General features: G+C 43.7%; 1 protein-coding gene across 1 annotated transcript in view; it reads left to right on the top strand.

Annotated features, from left to right (window-relative positions):
- LOC147678428 (hydroperoxide isomerase ALOXE3-like) overlaps positions 1 to 26,331 on the top strand; it is a 120,588-nt gene extending 94,257 nt beyond the window's left edge. The window contains exons 9-14 of the mRNA XM_086946024.1: positions 11,082 to 11,168; positions 13,746 to 13,915; positions 15,782 to 15,903; positions 22,224 to 22,324; positions 22,531 to 22,701; positions 25,747 to 26,331. Of these exons, the coding sequence (XP_086802150.1) occupies positions 11,082 to 11,168; positions 13,746 to 13,915; positions 15,782 to 15,903; positions 22,224 to 22,324; positions 22,531 to 22,701; positions 25,747 to 25,926 (831 nt within the window). The 3' untranslated portion in view covers positions 25,927 to 26,331. The remainder of the gene's footprint in view (positions 1 to 11,081; positions 11,169 to 13,745; positions 13,916 to 15,781; positions 15,904 to 22,223; positions 22,325 to 22,530; positions 22,702 to 25,746) is intronic.
- The last annotated feature ends 911 nt before the right edge of the window (positions 26,332 to 27,242 follow it).

The raw sequence follows: 27,242 nt of genomic DNA, 5'->3' as shown, positions 1-27,242 counted from the left end.
ATTTTCCACATATAGGCCTTCACCACACATTCCTTTCCTACGCCTGCCTTTACAAGAGTATTTAGCAGGTAAGTATAAAGCCTTTTAAAAGAAAAAAATATATATATATATACATATACACAAGATGCTCCTTCCGTTCTCCAGGCCCGTGAACAGGCGGTGCGCTGGCTGTGCTGGCGGATCACACTGTACATTAAAATCTTCCAGTCACGAATCAAGCGCAGACTCAGGCGAAATATGCACAGCAAGATCCAGTTTATTTTAGTTACACGTTTCGACTGCTAACAGTCTTTATCACATACTGAGTTACTGTCCTGAGTGATGAAATATGTGAAGTCATAAGCAATGCATTGCGGGGGCATACGTTGTAGTAAACTCGGGTAACTATAAATGCTGAATTTCTCTGGTTTGGTATGAGTGAAATCTAAGCCGAACTATAACATCCCTGTACCATTTGGCTTTTTCAGTAAATTTCAGAATTAAAATAGGATGGATATATTATAACTATAACCAGTAACCTTTGAGTGTGGGGATGTGAGTGGCTGTATGGGGCTGTGAATGGGTGTGTAGATAGATGTGTGGGTGCTAGGGGTTGTGTATCGGAGTGCGTGTGAGTGTGAGTGGGTCTATGAATGGGTGTTTGGGTGTGTCTTTGAGTGGTTGTGTGAATCTCTAAATGGGTGAGTGAGTGTCTGAATGCATCAGTGTGTGCATGAGCCTCATAGTGAATCTGTGAATGGGTATATCTGTCTGTGAGTGCATAAGTCAGTGAGTGAATGTGTGGGTTTCTAAGTGAGACGTTGAGTGGGTCTGGGAGTGTGTATCTGTAAGAGTGCATGAGTATCTCACTGGATCTGAGTGGGTGCATGAGTCTGGTTCTGTGAGTGTGTCTTGAGTGGGTCTGGGAGTGGATGCATAAGTATCAGTGTATCTGTAAATTGTTGCGTCATTGTCCGAATGGGTCTGAATTTTCTTTTTACATTTGTTTTGTTTGGTGATCTTCACGACCCTGACAGTTGAGATGAATACCGAATGTTTGAAAAATGACTGTTTAGTGACCTATTGTACACATGTGGAGCTCCTGAAAGATGCTTCTGACTCCCATGGGGTCAGGACACAGCCAACCTGACCCCTTATACAAAGATATGCCATTTGATTTCACCCCGAGGACTGTTCTGATGAGGTAAAATGGCAGTCGCGAGTCTCTGCTAGGTTGCAGCCAATCAATAATGGCATTCCTGTTGGCGCATGCATTCGCGATTAATTGTGACATCGTCGCGAATTAGCCATGATCCCAGATTCTCTTTTGGATTTCATTAAAATTATCAACTACTGAATGGATTTACACCCAATGGTTCGGGCTGTAGTAGTGTTCAAAGCTTCTATGGGAATTAACATGGGAAACACTTTGACACCAACCCCCGCCCCCCTTTTTCTCTAACCTCGCTTGACATATTGCCCCAAAACTTTCCATGCACAACAAAAATCACTTGTGCACCTTTTGGGGAAAAGTTTGTGAATATTTGTCCATCTTCGCTAAAGATATAGGCAAGTCAGAAAATGCTTTTCCAATGGAAACCTGGTCCTAAAATAGAACTACTACTGCCGACCGCCAGTAGGTAATGTGTATATAATACACTTGCCTTTATACATGCATTTTACGTGGCATGCATTGTAAAGGAAGGTCGTGGTAAAAAACGTCTTGGTAAAGGCATGCATATTAAAGATGCATGCATTGTTAAACTTTCATTGTAATGGCATGTGTGGCTCAGACTGAGTTCCCAACACCATCCAGTGCCTATAGCCACATTATAGTACTGCTGATGTAGTGTGATACTATTAATCTTGACCTAGCCCTTTCTCGCACTTTATGAATCCATGCCTGCAAGGGCTATATAATCTTAAGTGGATATTTAGGTCTATGAATTGCCACAGGCTAAGTTGAACTCTGAAGCCCTTTTACTTTTTGGAGAATGCTGGTGAGGTGCTGGGAAGCAAAGGCCTCTTTAAAGACCCTCATTTTCAGACTTTTTTTTTTTGTAAGGCAAACTGGTTTGGTTGCGACTGTTCTGTTTTAATTAACAAGATGGCGTTTCCTCCATGTGACATGCAGTTGAACCTTACTTGATCAGGCTGGCTTTGCTTGTTCTTACGGTGTGACTTTGTATATAGTCTAGGCAAGGGATTAGAAGTATTTTTGGCCAGAGTGCTACAAGCTTTGGATATCAACAGAAATATGAGCTTCTTTAAGGCCCCAAGAGTCAACGAAAGGCTTTTAGGGCAAGGGTGATCTACTCTGATTTTTTTTAAAGTTAATCAGAGGGTAAAACCAAAGGGGATGATGGACGGAGTGTTGAACATTGCAAGCACTCACCCCCAGTCAACTGATCTGGGTTTAATCCATCATTCTTTAGCTCACTCCACCACCCCAGTTCAGACATGGCCATATGAAAATCCTTCTGACCCGTGCTCTCCAATGCCACTGGAATCAAGCTATCCTTGCTGAAGAGGGGTGAAACCCCGAAATAGGTCCTAGGATGCTTTTTTCCAGTCCAGTGTGGATCTGGCCTGGCAGTTCAGGCTTGACTGTTCCCATAGGGCACAGGGTCAAGACTGATTTGCATATGGCTGGGTTCAAACTGGCATGGCATGGTGAGCAAAAAACGATGGATTTGGGACCAGATCTCTGAACTGGGGTGAATGTATGACATTGTTCTGCATTCTGTCCAACTATTGTTTTTGCGATAAAACATAGGGTAGCAGGCTGGTTCTCTAGTTTCTACAGTTTTAAAATATCTTCCTTTGGCACGCCAGCATAGCTAGCGATGCAGAAGTCCTGCCTTAATATCACCAAGGTCCTGATCAGTTCAGTGCTTAATCCCCCGTTACAAATCTGGTGGAATGATCTTCCTGTGGGATATAAAGACCAGCCCAATTGCACCGGGTGTAAATCCACATCTGGTGTCCATGTGCAGTTCTGCACAATTCATTCCTCTTGCTGTAAGCAGTCTGAATCTGTTCAGAAAGGATGTATGTCGTTACAACGCATACTTTTACAACGCATACCTTTACAACGCATTTTGTACACCCCAACATCCATTACAACGCATTCCATTACAATGCATGCCATCACAACGAAATCTTTGAAACTACCTTTACAACGCATTCCACTACAACACATACTACATTTGCAACGCATACCATTACAACGCATACCATTACAATGCATATATGGTAAGTATTGGATAGTGTAGGGGTTAAAATTACTAATCTATCTCCAGGGGGTGCAACAGTAGGGTAAGTGTTGGATAGTGTAGGTATGCGTTGTAGTGGTATGCGTTGTAGTGGTATGCGTTGTAGTGGTATGCGTTGTAGTGGTATGCGTTGTAGTGGTATGCGTTGTAGTGGTATGCGTTGTAGTGGTATGCGTTGTAGTGGTATGCGTTGTAGTGGTATGCGTTGTAGTGGTATGCGTTGTAATGGATGTTGCGGTGTAAAGATAGTGCGTTGTAAAAGTTGTGTTGTAAGTGTTTCCCGTTCAGAAACTCAGGCAGAACCTGAAAAACATTCAAGATTGTGCATGTTAAAGCTGTGTCTTGCAAGTTATTGCTGATTCCTGCCAGAAGGAATCCTAATAGCATGGTACAGGAGGGATATTACAGGCTGGGGACTCTGCCCCAGTACTTTAGGCACCATGCACCCCTCTACTCTAAATCTGGACCGGTTTGGTTAACTGGAGCTTCGGGTAATAAATTTCAGGAGCCTTCGACAGAATTTGGTGTTAGATCACCATTCAATTTGATGGCTAAATGAACGATTTGAGCTGAAGCACACTCCAAAGTTTTTAGCAACTTCAGAATAGCTGCTTGTGACTCCTAGTTCCCCTGGTAGGTGGATTGGCAGGCTGTTGTCAGACATTCTTCCTAATCTGAGGCTTTCAATTTTTGAGCCATTTCTGCAGAGGTAGCTTTCCTTCATCCAGAGGTGTATTTCAAGAAGCCTGTTAAGTTTTTGTGGTGGGCTTGGTGGCCGCCAACCGTATCTGAATTCATGATATCTCCAACATATGTTTAGAACTGTATGTTGTGCTGATTACCTAGGGTCATGGTCTGGTGTAAATGTCTTAGGGAAGGGACCGAGGAAATCCCAGAGGACACTACATGAAATGGGCTTTACGGATGTATGTTACAACGCATGCTTTTAGCACGCATGCTGTAACAACGCGGTTTTTATAACGCATTCTTTTACAACGCATAATACAAAGGGGTGTTAGATAGTGAATATTTTAATTTACTATTCCAACACCAGTCCCCGTTGACACTGGGGAAGGTGTTGGATAGTAAATTTAAAGTATTCCCTATCCTTGAGCGCCCCCCAGAGTCATGCGTTGTAATAGAAAGCGATTTAAAAACCGCATTGTAATAGCACTGCGTGCTGAAAGTTGCGTCGTAAATGACGTTCCCCGGGCTTTACTATCGAAGATGCAAAGACAGTCCTAATAGCGATCTCCGATGAGGCCATGGCACCATCAAATATAATTCACTGGCTTCAGTCTAATCGAAATGATTGGGAGCACCGTCCCAGGAGTTTTTTCCATATTTTCCGATCCAGTGTATCATTAGCGGCAGGCAGATCATGTAGTGGATAACATTTCCCTCATTGAGACCAAGGAGCAGATATACCATATCTGCTGTTGTCATTTATGTGCCCCTTCTCTGTCTGAAACTTGATTGTCAAGGAAACTACAGATTCTACAGACCTTTGTAGCTGCTGCATTGATTCCAGCTTCATGATTTTGCTAACAGAGGGAAAGTTGGAGAGGAGTCCATAGGGAACCAGGGAGCTAAATGTTTCTTCAGCAGGAGAGGGAATATTCTGATTTATTGCACCAGATCCTTGTTGGAGCAAAGTTGTTTAAGTCTGTCAGGACCCAACGTTATTAGAGCCCCTTGTGTTCATTCGTGAAAACCCTTCTATGCAATACGTACTCACTTTCTGAGATTTTACTGAAGGGCCATAAGGTGTGTAGTGCACACTTAGTATCAGAGATGTGATGGTCTTATTACTGGTTATGGAGAATATGAGCAAACCTGTTAACACATGTTACAGTCCTCTCCAGATCCCACCAAACAGACAGCAGTCCAGGTCAGATAGTAGATTAGGCGGCCGAACACGTGTGAAGCTACACTTGTTGTGTGAAACACAAACCAGTCTGTCTCTCATTTCCATTCCCCCCCCTTCTCTTGGTGCCATCTTGGAGAAAGTGTACACTCCTCCCTCTCTAGAGAGCACTAGGGAGCATAGACGGCAAAAAACGGTGTTGCTCCCGCTGGGCCCGTGGAACGCAGGTTGGACTTTGTTTTACATGCTTTATGTATCTCTGACACTCTTCACCAATTTGAAATTTTTTGTTTCCTAATTTCAGGGAAACTCCTCAGGTAAGCTTGCTTTAAGCACGAGAGGAGCCAGCCCAAGCTCAATCCGTCCCTCACTCATTGAATTGCTGAGTGGGATCACACACCATTCTGAAGTCATGAAGTAATCGCTTTTCCTACCCTTGACTCCCACCATTGCCTGGTGGATCCTTCACTAACCTTCCAAGGTCATGAGAGATGGTACTTTATATGCTCTGATGCTCCCTGCCTCTCAATGTGTCACTTACTTACTTTCTCAGTTCATGCAAGGGCATGCCTCCATGTTAGATCTAGAACCGGACAGGAGGCAGGTGACCATTCATGGAGGAACTGCAAAGGTGAGCATGAGCCCTGGGCACACAAGGGGCTCTGCAATGTTGGTTTAGAGAGATCAGCCCGGACTAAGAGCGCAATGCTGCTTGGGGCTCTGAGCAGCAGGAAGGGCCTCGGAAGGGAGGATAGGCCAATTTACTCCCCAGGCCTAAACTTTATCAGAACCCCATTCGAACTTTTCAAAATTATTTGATAGTTTTGGAAGCATTTATGCTCCATTTTATTATTGATGAGGCTGCTAATACTAGTAGAGGGTTCCAGATTATACAGCTGCCATGTTTTCTTCTCCACTGGATTGTTTGACACAGAACCAGCAAAAACCTGACCTGCCTGGGGCCAGAAGAGATAATGTACTCGTGAGGATCTAACAAGGCAGGGTCTCAAAACCACAAATGATGCGAGATGGCGTCCACTATAGCAGTCCACTTTGGAAGATTTTGCTCACTGTTCCTGAATGCCGATCCCTTCATGCAGATCGGAGTCTGACTGCCTTGACCGGACAGAGCAAGCATCTCTCTTGGGCCTCCGTGTCTATGAATAACTAGAAGGTGCTTTTCAACCAACTTCATGATGCGTTATTCCACCCAATAAAAAATCGCCATACTTCCCCCACTGTCGCAGTGTTTCATCCTATGTGAGTGGTTGTGTGCACCAATGGCCCAAGAGAACAAACCTGCCTTCTAAATTATTATAGGAACCGCCACAGATAAAGGAGTAATAACAGAATTAGGTATCCTAATCGAGAACTATCCAAGGAAACACTGGTCCCATTATGGAACAAGTATTGGCAAAGTCAATAGATCTCGCCTATGCACAAGCTATCAGCTTTGCCAATGTTTTTTAGCCATGTTGTATTCTAGTGTGGCTGCTGTTCAGCAGGTAGGGTGTCGTAGAGCAGAGTGGCATGAAATATTGTGGAGTTAGATAGAGTGGAATGTTGTAAAGTGGCCAAGAGTGTCCTAGATTGGCCCAAAATATTGTTGTCGTTGGGTGGAGTGGCATAAAGTGGAATCGAATGCCACAGAGTGGAGTGGCTTAGAACGGAGTACAGTGGCCTAGTAGGGTTTCGAGCAGGGTGGAGTGTTCTGGAGAGACAGAGTGGATAATGCATAGTGTGGTAATGCGCGGCTATTCCAGACAACACCATTTCAATTGTAATCACCTTTACAAAAATACAGTTTTACTGATTAAAACTATACAACACACAAAGGATAGTGTGGAAATGGCATCTCCTAGTGTATTGCTTTGTTTTGATCGTATTAAAATGTTTTCACCACACTTCAGAATTATGAACCATTTTTGTTCTTTCCTAGCTGATATATACTGAAATATTTGCACAGTAAAATTACATTTTGTGTGCTAGAAACAAGCCTTTCCTTTCACACCCCCAGTTTGTCAGATAAATCCCCCCACATTGAAGTCAGAGAAAGAAAAGGCTTACCCTCTCACAGGTGAATGTTGCCATTTTGGATGGGCCTTTCTTTTGCTTTTCCCCAGGCAGGCACCAATCCCAGTGGAAAAGAAGCTGCCCCAGGACTGGTTTAGAGTGCAACAGAGGAGGGGGTAAATATTTCCTTGTCATCTAGGCTCTTTACAAATTAGGAGTGTTTCACAATCTTAAATTTAGACAGTGAGGCACTGTGGGATTGTTTGCAGTACTGTGTTCAAAAGGGGGTAACGTTGCCCTTGGGAACTTTTACCGTATTGGTGAGAGGGGCCAGGAGTCACTCCCACCTATAGTCTAATGCCATGCATAAATGTGGCACACACAGTACCCTCCTGAATATGCTTTCTGGACCTGTGGAGGAAAGGAAGAAGACTAGACCTGCTGTCTGTGACCTGAGAAGAGCATAGAAGACTGGACCTGCTCTCCCTTTTGTACCAGGATAAAAGTGGACTCCAAGGGTCAAAAAACCTAGGCCGTAAGACTTGTTTCAGTCTTAGGGACACAAGCTACAAGAGGCCTTTTCTGCAAGTTCCCACCTAACCAGTTCCAACTGGACCTGCCTTAGACTCTGCTGCTAGCTCCTGCTGGAGTGAGTCTTGACTCCCAAGTACTGTCCCCAAGGTGTTTGACCCTTGGCTACTGTCAAAGTGTACTCCTGCTAAATGTATTTTTTTAAACCTGGGACTTCGAAACTCTTTGGTTCCAAAGACCTCTGGAGGACTAGGACCAACCTACCAAACAGATGAAGGTGCATTCACACTCTGACAAAGATTCAGGTTGCTCTCGCTCACATATTTTCTGCATCAGCAGATCTGATTTGGTGGGACACTGCAGAGACTGTATTCTGCTTTGCAGAACAGGCTTTGGCTACAGCCTGCAGCCTTTCCCTTTGAAAGAATATGAACACCAAAAAAGTGACAAGTAAAACCATAAGTGCCATAGCTCAAGGTGTTCACTGCAGGCACCTTTAATCCAACCCACTCACTGTCCCAGCCGATGCTGCCAAATGCCAGTACAACTGTTTACTAACCATCCCTCTCTAATGTGTCAATTTGGTCTATTCTTTGATACCAAAGCATCTAAATTGTTACTTTTATTTTAATGTATTTTGATATTTTAAACCCGCTGCTGCTTTGCATTGCTAAAAATAGAAAGGCCGCACCATGTGGTGGAATATCTGCAATAAGTGCTGGGCCAAGCACTGGCACAGATTAAGCACTGGATAAAAAGGCTGCAGGTTCCCACTGGTCATCTCTGAAAAGGCGATTTGCAAAGATTACCCATCCCTGAGGTATTCATCCTGCTCCAACATTTGCACAATCTTGGATGTAATAAGAACTTGTATTTGGGTATTTCCAAATATGCCTTGAAGGAACTCCAGTATGTGCAACCTGCTGCTGGTCGCTTTTGTACAGAAGTTCCACGTGAGTTCACATCCTCTGGCTGTCAGACCATGTACTGTTTCAGGGGCCACCCAATTACAAACTAAAATTCAACACAAGAGGCAGTGAGAGCAGTGGACCGGTTAGTCTCCTATTGTTAAACCCTAGACCATCTAGAGTCTGATAAGACATTGAAACAGCAACCGTAATGCCTACTATTCTGGCTTCTGAATATGGAAAAGCAGGAGTAATACACAAGTGTTAGAATTCGGGTAGAAGTTACTTATTTCCCTACTTAAGAGGCCAGTTTTCAGCGGTGCTCCCCATTCAGTGCTAGTGTATGTTTAAGGAAAACTTCCACTATAGAAAATACAAAACTACTTGCACTATTGAGTCTGGAGGCTTTTGGGAGGGGTGGCAGCAAGGGCAGTGCAGGATTCAAGTGAGGGGGTAACAGCATATGGCCAAACCTTTAGCATATGTTCAAGGGGGTAGGAACTGCATGTTTCGAAGGTGTACGAGGTAGTGTCAAGTAGCTCCTAAAAATACATAGGATCTGCATGTTTGTTGAACAACAAACTAGGGGATTGATGTCTAGACTGATTCCAGACACCCACACAGGATATGTCCGCCCTATAGGCAAGCTATATACAAGCTAACTCGCAGTGCCACTATAAGCCCCCGAACCTTACCAAGGAGCGGATAGTTTCTGGCAACCGTTGAACATGGCAACCCTTGACCCTTCCTACATCGTGGAAACAGTACAGTACTTTTCGCTCAGTCTATCGTGCTCACTTAGTCTCAGAGATACACAGAATAAATGTTGGATGTTTTCAATAAGCATTTATTGAACCTTCGTCATTCTAGTATAAAACATGTTTGCTGGGCCAATCAATAGGCAGAATCAAATGTAAAAGATTACGGGCACCAAAAGAGTAAATGCTAGATACATTTCTACCATGGTGCTAACCAACGAATATATGCAGGAATATAAAAAAGTATGTTAGCGTACTCCTACAATAAGTACCCTACCCAAGTGTACCTCAATGTACCTAGCGTGTATGTGGTTGTGAAAGAGCCAACCCCATTACCTCATGGGAGAGAATGAAGGACCCAGTCTTGCTCACGAGTTGGACACCCCACATGGGATATCAACCCGCTGTGCATTGAAGTCTCAGCGTGCCAGGACGTCTGTGTCAGTGTCGGGCAGAAGCATCTCTTGTTACCTAGTGAAAGTGCAGTTCTTTTATGCTACAAAGGTAGTCTCCAGGGTTCTACCACAATCTATATTTTGCAAGTACATTTATGTAGATAGGCCTAAATCAATAATTGTAATAATGCAAGGTAGCCCTGTTGTCAAAGGATGAAGATGGCGATTACTTTAGTGCAGAGTATGTTAATCCTGTTACATACGTCCTGTACAAAGGATTAAGATATGATGCTAAGAATCTTCTGATATAATAAATGAGGCTAATTTCAAGGAAACTAATGTACATTTATTCAGCACGTAATTGGGCAAAAGGTCATTGCTAGAACCGTTATGCAGAGCAAAGTAGGACAAATGTAAGTAAAAGGTTGTTTTGCTACTTAGGCCTAGGTTAGGAAACATAACCAAGGAAGATCATAACGGAGACCAATCTGAATGTAAACGTATAGGATGTATTCTAGCATGTTCTCTGCATTCCTGCCTCCCTTTTTATTTTCTATAATCTCCTCCTAACCCCGCAAGTCCCTCATGTTCAACTCACACATCTCATTCTCCTAGATTTATAGCCCCTAGTGTTTGAGTTTTTGAGCTCTAGATCTGGGTAGTGGGGGGTGGGGGGGGGGGGGGGGGGAGAAGAGAACCAAGAAGGAAATAAGAAGGCAAACCATACCTGCAGCCCGCTGCATCGCCGGTCTTCTGCTCCTCTCGTGGCTCCACTGCAGGCATAGACTCCCAGCCTTCCCTGTAGCCAATCCTGAAGCTGCTCTCATGCATGAGTAGCTTCAGGATTGGCCTGAGTGCACTCAAGTTGCGCTCTCATGGACTCTGCCTGCTGACCCCAACCAGACCACGCTGCTCGGATTGAAGAGAGCTCAGTGCACATGTGGGTTTAGCTAGCCTGAGTTGGCCGGCCAAACCCACATGCGCACTTTCAGCAGTGCTTACCACCACTCTTGTGACTGACCCAGTGATGGCCCCGCCCCCAGTACACAGCACTTATAAGTATGACAAATAAAATGATCTGTTTTATTTTTTAAGTTTTGAAGCTAGAGGGTGGGGGCGCAACATTCCTTTACCATAGAGTAGCCACCGCGGGTCGGAGTGAAGGAAAGTATTGAGATGCAGGTCAAGTGAGTTGCTTTGGCAGAGCTGTAGTCAAACCCTAGAGGATTTACATTAAATAGTCTCTAGGTGATGAAAGTGTGCCTATTGTCAACCTCTTCACACCCTTCCCTCTCCCACCCCTCAAAATGTGACTTGTACTTGCCATACTCACATCTTATTTGCTTTTCTTCCAGCTCCTGCTCCCCCACTTCCGCTACACACTCTACGCCAATATGACAGCTCGGGCCAAACTTGTGGGACCTGGGGGTGTTTTTGATCAGGTGAGTCATACTAGCGCTGCATGCAGATACTGAATACATACATTTTTGAGACCATGTGGCAACTGCTCTAGACGTTGGAACACTTATAGAGGTTGTAGAGGGCTTCTAAAGCCATTCTTTTGAGCAACACAATGTAAACAGCAGCATTATCTTATGCATGTGGATTAATGGAGAAACGAACACTAAATGCATTGGAGGAAATAAAATTGGAACATTTTGAAGGAAAGAATTTTAAGGAAATACAATCACATTGACAAATATATTTTAAAATAAACTGAAATAACGAAACCATATTTTACTGTACTCAAGTTCGAAAGTATATTAAATATGTAACTGAATAGTAGTTAACCGTGGGGAATGGCAATGTATCCTATCAAATCAAAGTTGGGGAATAAACGTTTAAAAATGTACCACTTTCTGCTACAATTACAAAAATGTATTGTTTCTCAGCAATACTTTTCTAAAAAGATTGTTTCTCTATGCAAAAGCAAACCTCTCCCTCTATACAACTATGTACAGTCGAAGCGGCAATCCTGGCTTCATTGGCATATATAGATGGATATAATACAGCAGTCAACACTGTACTTCTAGTTGTCAGAGCTTCTATAGGAAGAGTTGTTATTGTGTGAATAGCATTTGCGCCACTTGAATCTGCACAAAACTATCACAAAAAAATTCACTCCCTCTGCTTTTTCCTGGAACGTTTTGTGCTGATCCATCAAGCAGTGGACAAGAAAAAGGGACTGGCCTGAAAGGGGGGGGGGGGCGTCCCAAAATGTTGCATTTCTCATGCTAATTAACATAGGAAACCTTGCTCTCGACTACAGAAAAAACTGCTGAACTCCAGGACACCAAATACAGCAAAAAGTTCGAATTTAACTGTTTTTTGTGATCTAGTGTAAATCTGTTAAGCCATTTGAGGAATTTGTATTTAAAGAGGTGTGTGGATTGGACTTGTATGGGTTAAAAATTAAGGTATTTCTGGACGGCTGCTCCTGCTGGAACCTGTGCTAACTGAAAACTTTAAAAAAAAGTGGAAGGAACTGTTTCCCCGATTGGCTAGTTTAGCACCACAGGACTGAAACCAATTCTGAGGTACCAAGTAATTTCTTTGGCTTGCAGCAACCAAGAAGAAAATGTTGAGCCCTCCATTACAGGAGACGGGGACTATCTGTGTACTCAAAATGTTTCTAAAACTGGGTACAAGGGGGCGGCAGGGACACAACCCCCCCGGTACTTGTGGGGGACGACCCAATGGGACAGAGGCCGAAGGCTGTGTGCAGAAAGGACTGTGCCTGTCCAAGGTAAGGATTGGTGCAGGACCTGGTCAGAGAAATTCACTGAAAAATGGTTAATGTGGAGTTCTAGTTAGGTACGGTAATAAAAAAAATGTATTTGCGTTAAAAACAAAAAACCTTGAAATTCAGTAAAAAAAACAAAGATTAAAGGTTTTTTTGTTTTTCACTACCTGGTTTTGACCGTTAATTACACTCACATGGTAGATTCTGCGGTCTCCTAATGAGTGAGCATTCTTAGTGTAGATCTGTGGTACTTACTGAAAGTCTGGGGCAGATTTCTCCTATAATGTGCAATTTACCCACTACAAAGTAACTTTTCCTCGCGTAAGCGTACAGGGTCCAGTGCGTTATCCAGCTTAGATTGCACATGTATCCCGCGTGCAGATCCACTGTCAATGTTGTCATAACTACACTCCTTATCACATTTCAAGAATGTTTGTTTCATTGGCTCTGCCATAATCCGATTCCAGGTCTTTGTCAATAATCAGGCTCCAGGTTCCCTCTCCCCACCCCTCATGCTGGGCTAAATTCAATAATCTGCTGGCCAGCAGGAGGAGCCAATCCTCACCACACAATCGAACCAATTACCAAGTGTGAGCCGATTCAAATGAAGGGGCGGGGATGAAATCTGCAGGTGTTAACTCCCCACACTGCACCTGTGCAGGGAAAGTCCAAGCCCACAAAGGTGGAAGGTCAGACCTCTGGAGCCAAACACAAGATGAGCTTTACTTTGAAGTTTTGGTGAGAAAGCATCAGCAGCTGTCAGTCATGGGTGAGGCTGAGACTCCCAGGGAAGGTCTTTTTACATACACCACTTGAAGTCGTCATTTCTGAATGTTCAGAATACTTTGCAAGAGGGTTAGTGCAGGGGTGCAGTGATGTGGCATCCTAGGATTGGCCACGGTTTCTTGGCTTGAGGGGGGGGGGGGGTGAGGATTTGAGGGAGTCAAATTGGTCATGACTATCCTTGGGGCCTGATCCACAAAGGTCCTGCTCATTTGTCGTGGCAGGAGTCTCCACACTCTGGATGGAGTCTCCGCAATTAGAATTCTCATTGCGGAGACCCCGCCCAGAGTATGGAGGATCTGCCACGAGTGTGGAGACTCCCCTTGACTGCGGGTCCTCAGCCACGAGTAGGCGGGCCCTTTGTGAATCAGGCCCTTTGTGTTTATGTAGGGTCCTAAGGTGCAGTTCATCCCCCCTGAACCCCCCAGGCTTCTTTCAGAGGGGGATGAAGTGCGGGGGTCCATGCTTCAGAGTGCTTTCTTTGTGTCCATAGAGTGCATCAACTGGTGCAGAGCACTTCAACGACTTCATGAAGAATGGCCTTGAAATACTGACCTACAGCTCGCTGTGCATTGCCGACAACATCGTATCCCGAGGGGTGGACAAGCTCCCGAAATACTACTTCAGAGATGACAGCCTGAAGCTGTGGGCAGCAACTGAGAGGTGAGGTTATGCACAGTCTACACACCTATGCAGACAAAGCACAGCCAGTCACTGCACCAGCGATCTACTCAAATGCCACTATAGTATTGGGGGGAGGGGGGATTAGGAGAAAGTCTCATAACTTGTCGTTGGTAGATTTCATAAGACCACAGCGGCCATGGATCGGTTCAAATATGGACACAGTACAGGGAGTTGTGAGACTTGCAACTAGACAATAAGTTTTAAGGTGTAAGGTATAGGAACCATGTTGCATTTTTTTTCTTTTTGTTTTTATTTTATATATGGACAAATGATTTATATTGTAACTAAGTCAAACTATACAATGTAGTGTTTCTCAGTCCAGTATTCTATTGATGCATACAAATCAATCAGGTAAAGGCGGTCAGACCCATTAACTGTGTACATTTCACTGCCAAACTGTCACTGTGGTCTCTACATTTACACTCACTGCTCATTTGTGGGTCGCCATGGACATATCCAGAGTATTTTCAATGGGAAACAAAAACTACACGTATTATACATCCTCTTAGATTGAAAGTTAAGTCCTCTAATAAACCAATGTAAATCATCCATTAACTATGCTAGTTTCTCCATGTGGAGCTGACACGTGTGTACTAAAGCTTTGGACTTTCTTAAGCCCCCTATCTGAATTGTCTGCATGTTGGTTTGCCATTCAAAATGTCATCTTTGTTGTGCAAACCTGGAAGTAACCCCTGGAGAGTTGCACCCAAGGCTGTGGTACTCCACTAAGGAAGATGCTTGTTATCCAAACAAAGCTATAGCACTTGGAAAAGGACATCGGAAGTCATTGTATTACCGTATTTGACCGTGAATAGTCGTGCAGTGTAGTATGAGATGTATCAGTGCCATCAGATTGCCTAGTGGGGGCCTAGCTTCTGCTGCTGTCTTACTGTTTAGACCAGCTGGTTCAATGGAAGCTCACAAGCCGTGGTAGTGTGTAATTTCAAGAAAGCAAGGCAGAGTTAATAAATCCGGAAGCAAGGGCGCAGCCTTGAGCTGTCTTGAGTGGACCCGAAAGTACCTTATCTTCGCCATCCCAGGGACTCAAAGGCTGAGGGCGTTGGCAATTGCAGGAAAGACTAGATGACCACTAGGAAGACTTATTATCCTTACTAAGAATGCCCTGGTTGAACCTTCTTAAATAAGGATTCTGGACGATTGCCTCACCACTGGGACGCTGGGCCTAAATGTGGCGGTGTGGCCCAGAGCTACCATGCAACTAGTTCTGAATATCAAAATGATTCCTAATGGGGTCACAAATGACCTGCCTCATCAATATTCATGAGGCAGATCGCAATATGCGACCTATTGGGAATGGGCAATAACACAGGGATGGTGGGCTACTGGGGACAGCAGACCCCCATGTCTGCGTTTTCTTTTTAAATTAAGCAACTTTTTTTTTTTAAATGCCACCCGTTTTACTTAAAGGAACACGCGATGCATTTCAAAACCCTTTTTTTAGGAGTGCCTGCTATTGAAAAATGTTTTTAGCTGCAATCACTTTGTGAGTGGCTTACTACCTAGTTGAAGTAGGCAGTAAACTGCAATTATTTTGTGACTTCATTTTAGTCACAAAACAGTTGTACATGCCCGTGCGACTAGGTATTAGGAAGGGATGCCCTTGGCACGTCCCTTCAAAATAGTGACTCGCAAAACCCTATTTTGCGAGTAACATGTTACTGACTTGCAAAAATAATTGAAACATGCTACAACCCTTTTTAGCGGTTGCAAACGGCCTGAGTCTGACCGCTAAAAATGGTCGTAATGTGGCCCATGGTTTTTCATCTTCTGCTAAAGCTAATGAAAGTTTGATTTTTCATCACCTTTTGCTGGTTTCTCTTTTAGCTTTGTGTCTTCAATCGTTGACTGCTACTACAAGGATGACAGCTCTGTCCAGAAGGATTCGGAGCTACAGGCCTGGGTGGACGAAATCTTCTCTAAAGCCTTCCTAGCAAGAGAATCCTCTGGTAGGATCTGGATTTCTATGTTTCAGTATTGGGATGTTCAATGTTTATCCAGCTGGGTAAAAACGTCTGCATTTGGTGGATCCCTGCAAATGATAGCTAACCTGTGGCTTACATGTATAGAGTGTTAATTTTTGTAGATCTTTGCCTAGAGGTGCTTTAGTTGTCTCACCCAACCTCATGTGATTACAAAAATTCATTAATAAAGAAAACGCTAATATCCAGAGTGTGGGCTTCGGTCAGACCTCTTCAGTCATTGGTCTGATGGAAAGCCATTCAAATTTTGCTTCCACCTATAACACCATAGGCCAGGGGATCCACCCACTTCAGCCATTGGTTGTATTGCACCCTGAGTTGTGGCATTGACTAGGTGCCATGTGCACATCCACCTAAGCAAAATAGTGTGCTTCACTGACATGGCTGGTTGGCCAAACTGTTGGGCAAGATCTGCAATGGTTGGCTTTTACTTTCCTTAAAAGTATATAACCACCAATTTCTGAAAGCAGAGTATTTACTTTTAACTTCTATTGCAGATATGTGCAAATAAATGTTTAAAAGTTGCATGCCAGAGTTAATGGCTTTGCCAATACAATTGTCTCTATTTTGTTTCCATCCGCTTAGGACTGTCTGGAATGGAAGGTGACATTAAAAAGGTTTCAAAGTGCTGAGAATTACATAACTCTCAAAGTTTCTGAGGTTACTCTTTGGCATTAGATGAATAAAGAAACCACAAATGACAGAGGACCCATTTTTTAACATCTTCAGTCCCCGTCCACAATGTGAGCAATGTTCTAAAATAAATGCACCACTCAGCACCCTGCTACGACTTAATACTCTTTAGACAATAATCCTTTTGTTCTTCCCCTGAACTAACTGAATTTAGGGTAGGGGATTTACCCCTGTTTAATTCCCAGTAATGTTTAAGGTCCTTTGCTTGGCTCTTTACCCTGTCCTTTTCCGCCAGAGCATTGACAGCCAGGACTTGACTTTTCTACAGGCGTTCGTGGATCTAAATTAATTTCCAATGTATCTCTTGAACTCAGGTTGAGCCCTTTATTTACAGTGTTTATTATTTTCTGCATCCACATAAATAATGCACCTCTAAGATAATGCATTAATCTTAGTATATATATATATATATATATTACATAATTTGTAATGGGGAAAAATAGCATTATCCACATGTGGAAGAGTCCCTTACATGCACTGCTGGGGTTCCAAATGGAAATCAAAGGCAAATCAGTTTTCTGAATAACAAATGTTTTAAGTTTATTGCTTCAGTATGTTTTTTTTTTTTGTTCAAAATCAATTCTTCCAACATTGAGTTCATATTAAACTACTTATGGACACTCCACATGTGTCCATAATGTACACAATGCATTTCTACATGAGTCTCCAATGCATTTCGAGCATACCTCTGCCCTCGTCAGGGGGTGTGTTCTTAGAAACAACAAATGAAGTGAAAATTAAGTCTGCCAGGGTGTGGAACCAAACCACCACCTGAGGTTCAGTCTGAGGCTTATCATATTGGCTACTGCATGCAGGAATATATTCGCTTTCTAAATCAGCCTGTGTTAATTAAATAACATTGTGTATTGGTGTGTTACTTCAAAAATGGTAACTGGGACTTCATACTATGGTTCCAAATATAACTTATCCGTACGGGGTGATCTAGTGTTTACCGGACAGATCGCCAATATGAGGTATGCCCGAAATTCATTGGGGACACATGTAGAAACAAATTGTGTACATTATGGACACATAGTCCATAAGGAATTTAATATGAACTCAAAATAATGTTGAAAGAATTGATTTTGAACAAAATAATATACTGAAGCAATAAACTGAATACATTTGTAATTCAGAAAACTGATTCTAGGCTGGCCTTTGATTTCCATTTGGGACCCCGGCAGTGCATATAAGAAGCTTCCACATGTGGGTAGTGCTATTTTTTAAGTATTGATGCATGTCTAGGATCCGCAGACTATGCCTTTCAGCACGCCAACAAACTTATCATACTTTAACGTAACATTATAGAATTGGATATAGTTTAACCAAGTGCGTGACCCTGTGGCGCCAATTGTATAATGTGTAATGGAACATAGGAATGTTGGAGTTCTATAGAAGATAACTGAAGATCCACCTTATCTGCAAGGTCACCCCAGAGTTTTCACAATTTTCTGGACTAGATTGTTGCAGGCTCTTAGGACGGTGTGCACTTTACCACAGCTAAACCATATTTAAGTATCTATGCTTACCCACCAACATGTACTGTACTTCAGAACTCCCTCTTTAACTTTCCTACTAGTGTTGATGGTCCCTAAAGTGCCTCTATTATATGGGAAGTTGAATGCCATATATGGCTGCAGTGTTTATTTACATCACTCTTGTTTATGACAAGCGTCTGCTGAGAGCACCACTGTTTAAATGAACTGCAGTGACATCAGGCAGGTAAAAACGTCCTTGCTATGTAGAAAAAGCTTAGTATTATATATTAATAGTCTTGTAAGCCCACAGGAAAGTGAGCTCATATATAAAAAGGTTTGTATGCCCTAACAGTGAAATAAAAGCCATAAACTATTTCACTATGTAGGCCTTGTAGCTTATTCTATTAACCTTCACTTTCCTAATTCCCTATATCTATTTGGGAACCTAAAAATGCTTCAAAATTACTTCCTTCTCAGTCTGTAAAATCTGGTTTCATACCGAAATAAAAAATTGTAACTTAAGCTCAGGCTGCCCAAAATACATTTTTACCAAGATTTTTTTGCTTAAGACCAGGTCTGCCACTCAACACATGTTAAAAGCTGAGATACACATCATTGGCTTGGTGGTTAACGACTCTGGTGCAGATGACCGAGATCGGCCATTAAACCCAGGAAGGCAAATTGGTAACTGCTGCCCACTTAGCAGGGATTAGTGATCTGTGGTAGGGTAGGGACAGTTGGTAGCAAAAAACAGGATGTTTTAGAGCACTACCTTTCGACTTGGAGTCACCAAGGAGGGCTTCTCGTGTTCATTTCTGGGACAAACCCACATAGCTGGGCTCCAGTCACGGTATGAGGGTAAACCAATTTTGCCCCATGGAGTGGAAGGAGAGCTCACCTAAATGGGGAGTAGCTTATGGGATGAATACCAAACTGTCTGTAGGCGAAGGAGCTTATAAGTAATTGTACTCTAAGGTAAAGAGGAAATGTTGCTAAATGAGGTGGGGGAGCTGTGAAAATAGTTGGAATTTGGTGGTAGAATGCATGAAATCAACCGGCTAGTGGTATTCTATGTGGTAGAATGTCTGCAATCACTGGCTAATTCCCAGTACACTCCAACATAAATAGGCTCCAGTCACAGTTTGAGGGTAAACAAGTTTTGCCCCTATGGGTTGTAGGAACGGCTCACCTAAAGCCCGCAAGTACAAGGAAAACAGTTGTGTATTCCCTAATCTCCATCTGTCGACTACGGCAACGCACTGTACACAGGCACCACTATCACCTCTCATAAGGCTCTGGACGATACTGAACTATGCGGCCAGGCTGATCCTCAACCTGCCCAAACTGACCCACATCACCCAGCACCTGAGAAACCTCCACTGGCTCCCGATCCAGAAAAGATTCCAATTAAAGGTACTGACACACCTACAAATCCCTCCATGACCAAGGACCAGCATACATGAACCACCACCTGAATTTGCACCAACCATTCAAAAACCTTCACTCTGCCTCCCTCGCACAACTCAGACACCGCACATCCGCTGTATTCACTGTGGAGGACGCTCCTTCTCTCACCCTCCAAGTCTTGGAATTCCCTTCCCCGCTACATTTGAATATCACCCTCGCTAATGGAGTTCAGGAAGAAACTCAAGACCTGGTTCTGTGTCTAAGCCCAGCAACCCAAAGCCTGGATACCCTCACAGGTGATAAGCCACGATTTACAAATACTGATTAAGTGACCTAAATGGGGGAATGACTTATGAGCTGAATAGAGGCCTGCCTGATGTTGACTGGCTGTTGCCATCTTAAAACAGTGGCTCATGGGTAGAGGAAGCGGTGTGAAATGAGGTGGGGACATTGCAAGAAAATAATTGGGATTGGGTGGTAGAATGTCTGCAATCACTGGCTAGAGCGCAGTATAAATATCGCACATCCACCACCACCGCCTCAGAACATTCCTGGACCTGGGAAGACCCTATCTGAAGAAGGCCCTGCCGGAAGAAGTCTCCTGACTCCTGCTGGAAGACTAGAACTCCTCCTCCGGTCACCCAGGGAATGGGACTGCTCGCGAAGGGTCAAGCAGTTGGCCACCTGTTTTCTGCCTCAGGGACACAAAGAGCAGATGGACTTTTGAACTCAAGAAAACATAACTCGCCACTGATGAGACCACCCTGCATGAGATCTGGTTGGAGAGAGACCTGGTTTCTAGACTTGTGCCTTAATGAGCTGGGTGCTGCAGGTATGACCACTAACATGTGCAGAACATTGGAAAAGAGAGGATTTAGTGCACTCTAAACAAGGAAGAAAGTGCTGAAGAGTGTCCATGGAGGATGCACCCAGAGAGAAAGCAATCCAGGTTTGTCCCACTCTAATTTTTTTCTGTGGTAAGAACTGGTGCAGCAGGACCAGTCAACAAAGGTATCTGGGCTCATGGAACAAAAACGTGAAAAGTAAAAATTTGGAACGTGGCAAAAGGGCAAATCTACCCCACAAAGGACCTTGCCAGATAGGATGTTCAGTTTTGTTCCACTTAGGACAGGAGGTGCAAAAACCAGCAACTTCAGTGAGAGCTCAACCGGTCAGACTTCAAATGACCCTCACTGGCGGCAGCCTTGGACTTTACCACCCACCGAAGATTATGACTTCAATAAAAAAAAAACTCAAGGTAAAGTCTGACTGGGACAACCTGCTTTGTATATCTAACCTCTACTTCATCGCAGACGGCCTGAAATTAAGCCTAGGTCCAGATGAACCACGAACCGTGACTTTTGATTAATGCTTTACTTTTACTTAGTGATTTTTGCCCTAGAATTTTAAACATTTGTGTATCTGGCTCCCCTTAATCTGTTAATGAACTTAATGTATTTATGCACATTACATTTATTATCTTGTTTTTTTTATCTTGTTTGGTTATTTCTGTTTAAATTTTTTTTTATTGTTTGAACGTAGCTCGCACTTCTCTGGGGATTGCCTGCTACTTGTGTTATAGCTATCAGGGGCTGAGCAGAGATTGTTTTAAATCTAACCAGACTAGATTTACTGAGTTGACAGGTGTATCCTCCTCCTAAATTAATGTCCATATTACTGAAAACATTTTACCTGCAGGTGAAATTGCCAAAATTAAACGGGAAGAAATAGAAAAGCAATCATTAGAATGTTCTAATAGAAGGCTTATACTAACCAGTTGAGATACTAACACTTACTAATGGTTATGTTTTCTATCACTAGCGGCCGCTAGCTGGGTAAATCGGTGAGGTGAGGTGGGGGGGGGGGCAGGGGGGGGGGGGGGGGGGGGGGTGTTAAAAAAAGAAGAAAAAACGTACCTTAATCCTGATTTCCATCTCCTCGCCGACGCATCAGCTCCAGCTGCCGACATGACTATTCTCGCACAAGCTCCCAGAGTGCCCTGCACATATCCAGAAGCTACTCTTATGCTGGTATTACCCAGCATGAGAGCAGCATAGGGATTGGGTGGAGCGGCCTGGTTCCACGCTCCAGCAGGGATTTGGAGCTTGTACTCCTGAGCCCTGCGGATATCCCCAAGCAACAGCTCGGAGATATCAGAGTGCGCATCTTGCTTTGGCTGGCAGTAGACGGCTGACAAAACCAAAATGCGCACTGGTAGTGCCCTGAGCCCACAACTTCTCCTGCTGCCGGAAGACTGCGGCAGCTCCGGAGTAAAATAGAAGGATAATAAAGCAGTTTTAATAACTGCTTTATTTTATTTTACGCGCGTCTGCTGGTTCCAGCAAGGGGGGGCGGGGGCGGGGGCGACGATCCTCCGCCATAGCGGAGGAGCCGCCCCAGTTCTCTATCCCTCCAAATTGGCTTTTGAGGACAATGAACGTGTTCAGCAGTAGGCTATAATGGCGTATTAACTTGGTCGCATACACTATCTGTTTGATATACTTTTTAATAGGGAGGAATGGAAGCAAGACTATTTTCTGGAATGATTCTAAATAAACCGTTTTAGGGAAGGTTCTAACAGAAGTTTACTTTATTTGTAATTCCATATGGTATATGAAGTCTGGAAAACTGGCCCTGAAAATAAGGCGACTTGTTTTTTTAAACCTAGACATCTATGCACTTACTTATAGAAAACCTATTTCCATGCAGGTGTGCCTTCCACCTTGAAGAGTCGCGCAGAGTTGGTCAAGTATCTGACCATGATTATCTACACCTGTTCAGCCAAGCATGCTGCTGTCAACAGTCCACAGGTAGATCGGGACAAGGGTGGGGTCAACTGGGCCACTAGTTTGGGCCCATCTGATACTGTGTGCCGTGGTTAGAAAAAGTGCAATTTCCCAATTGGCCAAATTCCTGATATTCTAAGAATGGCAACTTGTTCCTGTCAGATTTAATACTGTTTGTTTTTCAGTACCACTAACCTCGTTGACACACTCTCTCTCTCTTTAAACATTAGTTTGACTTCCTCTACTGGATGCCAAATGCTCCCGCCACGATGAGGAATCCCCCTCCTAAGACCAAGGGTGCTGCGACAATGGAGAACATTCTGAAGACTCTGCCTGAAGTGGACAGTACCTGCCGTATCATGGTGCTGATGTGGGTGCTAACCAGCACGTCCTCAGATAGGGTAAACATTCAGCTGGTTGCACATGGCTCAGCGGGTTGGTACCTCTGGTGGTGGGTTGTGGCACGAAGTTGTTTAAGGCACTGCTGGAAATAAACTATCGGGCCTGATTCACAAACTGCACTTTTGAGCAAGTGTACCGCTTCACGGTATTTACAAACTGCACTTTTGCAGTAATTTCAACTTTTGTAGTTAAACACTACGGATGGCCAGCCACTGGTACTGCTGCACCCTCCCATACAAAATAATGGAGGTAGAGACTTAACATGAAACCCAACAGGAAATAATGTTCAAGTACCATTTTTGAAGTAGCTAAATGATATAAATTAATGTTAAATATATAATCTATATAGGAGTTGGCCTAACGGCTAGGGCGGTCGACCGCAAGTCTGGGGAACTGGGTTTGAGTCTCTGCAATGACGCTGAACATCCTGTGATACTGGCCGAATCCCTTAATCTCCCAGTGCCTGACAAAAATGAATGTGTCCTCATGTAAAGTAACTGGTGCTATGTAAAGTTCTGATATCTGATTCGGGTCAAGTTCACGCTATATAAAACTCTGAATAATAAATAGTTCATATCAATGTAATTATAATTTAGTTAGTAACCTATTTTGAATTTAAAAAATGTAACCAGAGATGTTACAAATAATGTAACCATCTATTTATTAACCCAGATTGTTAGATTATCTTTTACATTCAAAATAGGCTAATGAATACTTTTTAGTTAAGATGTGTACTGTTATGTTAACCTTAATTTATATTTTTAACTGTTTTGAATAATTTAATGTAACTATTTCCCTTGGGTTTTATTTTGAGTGCCTCCATTATTTTTATTTGAGGCTGTTACAGTACCCTTGTTTGGCCATGTGTACTTCTGGACTTCCTACAAATGTGTAAGTTACTACAAAAGTGTAAGTTACTACAAAAGTGCAGTTTGTGAATACCTAAAGTAGTAAACGTATTTGGAAGTGGATATCTACTCAAAACTTAAGTTACCTTTGTGAATCAGGCCCTGAATGTTGTGTTTAAGCCCTAGGAGGAGAACCAACACTTCATTCTGATCGCAGGCTTCGAGTCCCATGTGCATTGGTGTCAAAAGGATGCATTCAGGGCCCAGTTCAGAAAGTTGTGAACTTGCATCCACCGGTCCAGAGCTGCAGATGAATGCAGTTACAACTTCTAGGAAATCACAAAACATTTAAGTATACCTGGAAAGTTTCAACAATCATAGGTTTCAAAGCACACTGCTGGAAATCTTTTCTGTTTCAATTTGCTAACATATGAAAAAATGTGAAGACATTTGCCCAGTTCAGTCATGACAGATCTAGAATGTTTATAGCCTACAACGTTCGGGCCAAACCTAGGTGAGGCACAACGTGCCAGAGGGTTTTCATGGTGAGGAAAGCCCTTCTGGTAACTTGGTTCCTTTGAAATACTAGTGATACATTGAAATACTCCTAAAACCCTTCCTTCAGTAGATATTAGTGTCTATGGGATTTCAGGAGCCAGATGATCCTACAGTGATAGCTATTCCATTCACTGCAGTTGAGGAGCTCTGTTTGGGATGAGTGTGGCTTTAGGTGGTTCATCAGCATCTTTCTCGAAGGCTTGAGGCAAGGTCTAATCCAAAAGTGTGTAGGACAATCTGTCGGAGGCAGGAAGAGGTCCAGTTTGGGATGTTTCCACAGATCTTACTTTTCCGTAGCCTCGGAAGAGGGGAGGGATAATGGACTTAATCAACTTGGTGTATGTCTATAATAATCCTCTGGCCATCCCAGAAGAGAAGTGGGGATTTGACCACTTTGCTAGACCAGAAGCCAGTTTGCTGATTGGAGAGTAGATTGTTTTCTTTCATGAAATTGAAGATCTGTATCCCAGCTGCTCTTTTGATTATTGTTCTAAGAGACCATTAGAAATCAGTCTGTAGGTGGCATGTGCTGCAGGCTTCGGGGGCCCTCTTGAACCTCTTGGTGCATCCAATTTTGAGAGTACTAAGGCAGGTGTCCAAGATTACACTTGCTAAAGGTGCCTTTTGCTGGGATAGCAGTAGCTGCAGTCTGCTGCGTGTCCATGAGCGGTTGAGGTAAGCATACATCTTTGAGGAACTCCATTTCTCCAATTGAGTCCATGAGCTCCGGTCTATCTTTGAGCGGCCACTTGCTATTTGTGGCATCTCCTTTGTGCAATGCACAATTCATTTCTCTCCCACACGCACTGGAAAATCTTTGCCTTGTGGAGAAATCCTTTTCTCTTTACCCTCCCCAATATTTGATTACTTGCTCCTTCCAACAACTCAAAGCGATTTTTCATGGTGGAAAGGAATCGGGAGAGAAAAAAAGAACACCCACCAATTTGCAAGCATGTGGATGCCTCCAATCTATCCAGGGAAACCCTCCCATGGTACATTCACTCCATATCACTGGAGTGTGATTTACTCATGCTCAGTATTGCTCTATGATAGCAACCAGACTTCAGGGTCTGTTTGCCTGCGGACAGCCACACGTTTTTTGTGCCATCCTCACCAATTTACTACTGCCAGAGGTGGTAAGAAAGGCCTTGTCTTTGTGGTAAGCAGCGGGTAATGCCCACAAACTTGTGTTTAGAGGAAGGGGTTTCTCCACAGTAGAAAACTGACTAGTATGCCATGGTTCAGACTCCCTGCACCACTTGAGTGAGTTGTACTTCTGTGCAATAGTAATCTATTGTAGGCTGAGATCATGAATAAAAGGATTTGCGAGTGTAAGGTCACCATGTGTGAATACCTCACTCATAAATCAAGTCAACTGTGCAGGAAGTCTAGGCTTGGAGATGCTTCTGTGAATGGTCACTGGTCTCCTACCTTGGAGCAGTCGGTGATTGCTGTAGTTGCGTGGCACCCGCAACCAGTGTTAAATTCGGGTGGACTCCTTCACGGTCTTGATTCAAAGTAAACACTCACTGTACTGGTCCATGGGGAAAGAGGGGTGGGAGTGTCCTCAGACTGCCTTGGTAGCCAGGATGCTTTGAATAGACACAGAAGTTAATGTTTGCTGTTTCTGTCCTGAAGGTCCTGCTAGGAAATTATCCAGACCAGCTCTTCACAGAGGAAAAGGCAGCGGAGTGCATCAAAGCTTTCCAGAAAAGGCTAAGTGAGATCTCTGCTGAGATCCAGAAGAGGAACCAAGACCTGCCAGTGAAGTACACTTATCTGGACCCCCTGCTCATCGAGAACAGTATCTCGGTGTGAGAAAGAAGCCCTCTGTTGAATGGAACACCTTGTTTGCCTGTATGACTAACCTATCAAGCACTGACCCTGAAGACTTCCTTCTGTTGGCATATGACCCTGCTGTAATCTGGTCCATACTGCCCATTGCTGTGGTTCCAAAATGGCCAAGTGGGGCCTTACTTTTGTTGGCACAGCACTGCACTGGCCCCTTCTCAGCCTGTTTTGTATTGCTGCAGCACCTCATCCTTGATCCAGAGGCCATCTGCTGCCAGGGATGTCTACTGCCAAAGAACCCTTGCTGTGAAATGTTAAATGTGCCGGATTTGCTAAATTAACGTTGCCTTATTTAGCTCAGAAATGCCACCAGTTTGCCTTGCTCTTAGGTGTTTTTTCAACGATCCTTTATAAATGCTTTATAAAAGTAAACCAGTTTGGCTTGCGTCTCATTTTTTAAAAACTTGCAATAACCAAACATTATGCACCCAAGAATTGTCTAGAACGTATTTTCCAAACCTCAAGCCATGGCGGATATGTGGGCGTTCCCGTGGCACAAAGCATTGAATCGATTTACTTACCATTATAAATCCCACAGGCACAGCACAAAGTTTCCATGCACCCATTCTACCATTATAAATCTAGGCCCAAATGTTTACATAATGCAGGAGGGGTATATCAGTTCACCAAAATACAAAGGGTTGCAGAAGCCCCTTCATGGGAGATGTGTGGCACAGCGGCAGACTCCAGAGCACAGGCTCACGGTTCGATTGCCCTCCTCAGCACCGCATTCTGTGACTCTGGGCAATGGCTCACTTAATCTCCCCGATTGCCCTAAGTGCCTGGATACCCCTACGGGTGATCAGTCAGTCTTTACAAATCTGGAATTTTCTGTGGCCAACAACGACCAAGTGTTGATCCCTAATTCCCCTATTGAGCTGCCTCCTATTTATTGTACGGCGATGGCCAGAGGTGGAAACTTCAGCAGTAATGTAGGCTTGCAGATACCCTGTTACTTTTATTTCCTGCTACCGCAATCATGAGCTCTTGTCTAAGGAGGCGAATGGCAGTGCCAGGGCATGAAGGGGCAAGCCGTGGGCAGACGTTGCTACTAACTTCCTCGCCTAATGAAATCTGTCAATATGTGCTTTCTTTTAACATGGGGAGGGACAATGTCCTTGTCCCTGAAAATGTCAGGAAAGGCCAGAACCCAAGTGGAGTATCTGTGCTGGGGTGGAAGGGAATGGGGAATTTATCAAAAGATGTTCTACAACCACCATAACTGCGTAATCCCCGGTCGCAGGTCCACAGGATCTGGGACGCCTCTGGTTTCATGAAGTAGT

The sequence above is a fragment of the Lissotriton vulgaris genome, chromosome 12, assembly GCF_964263255.1.
Source record: "Lissotriton vulgaris chromosome 12, aLisVul1.2, whole genome shotgun sequence".
Lineage (NCBI taxonomy): Eukaryota > Metazoa > Chordata > Amphibia > Caudata > Salamandridae > Lissotriton > Lissotriton vulgaris.
This window is presented reverse-complemented; position numbering and strand designations above follow the sequence as displayed.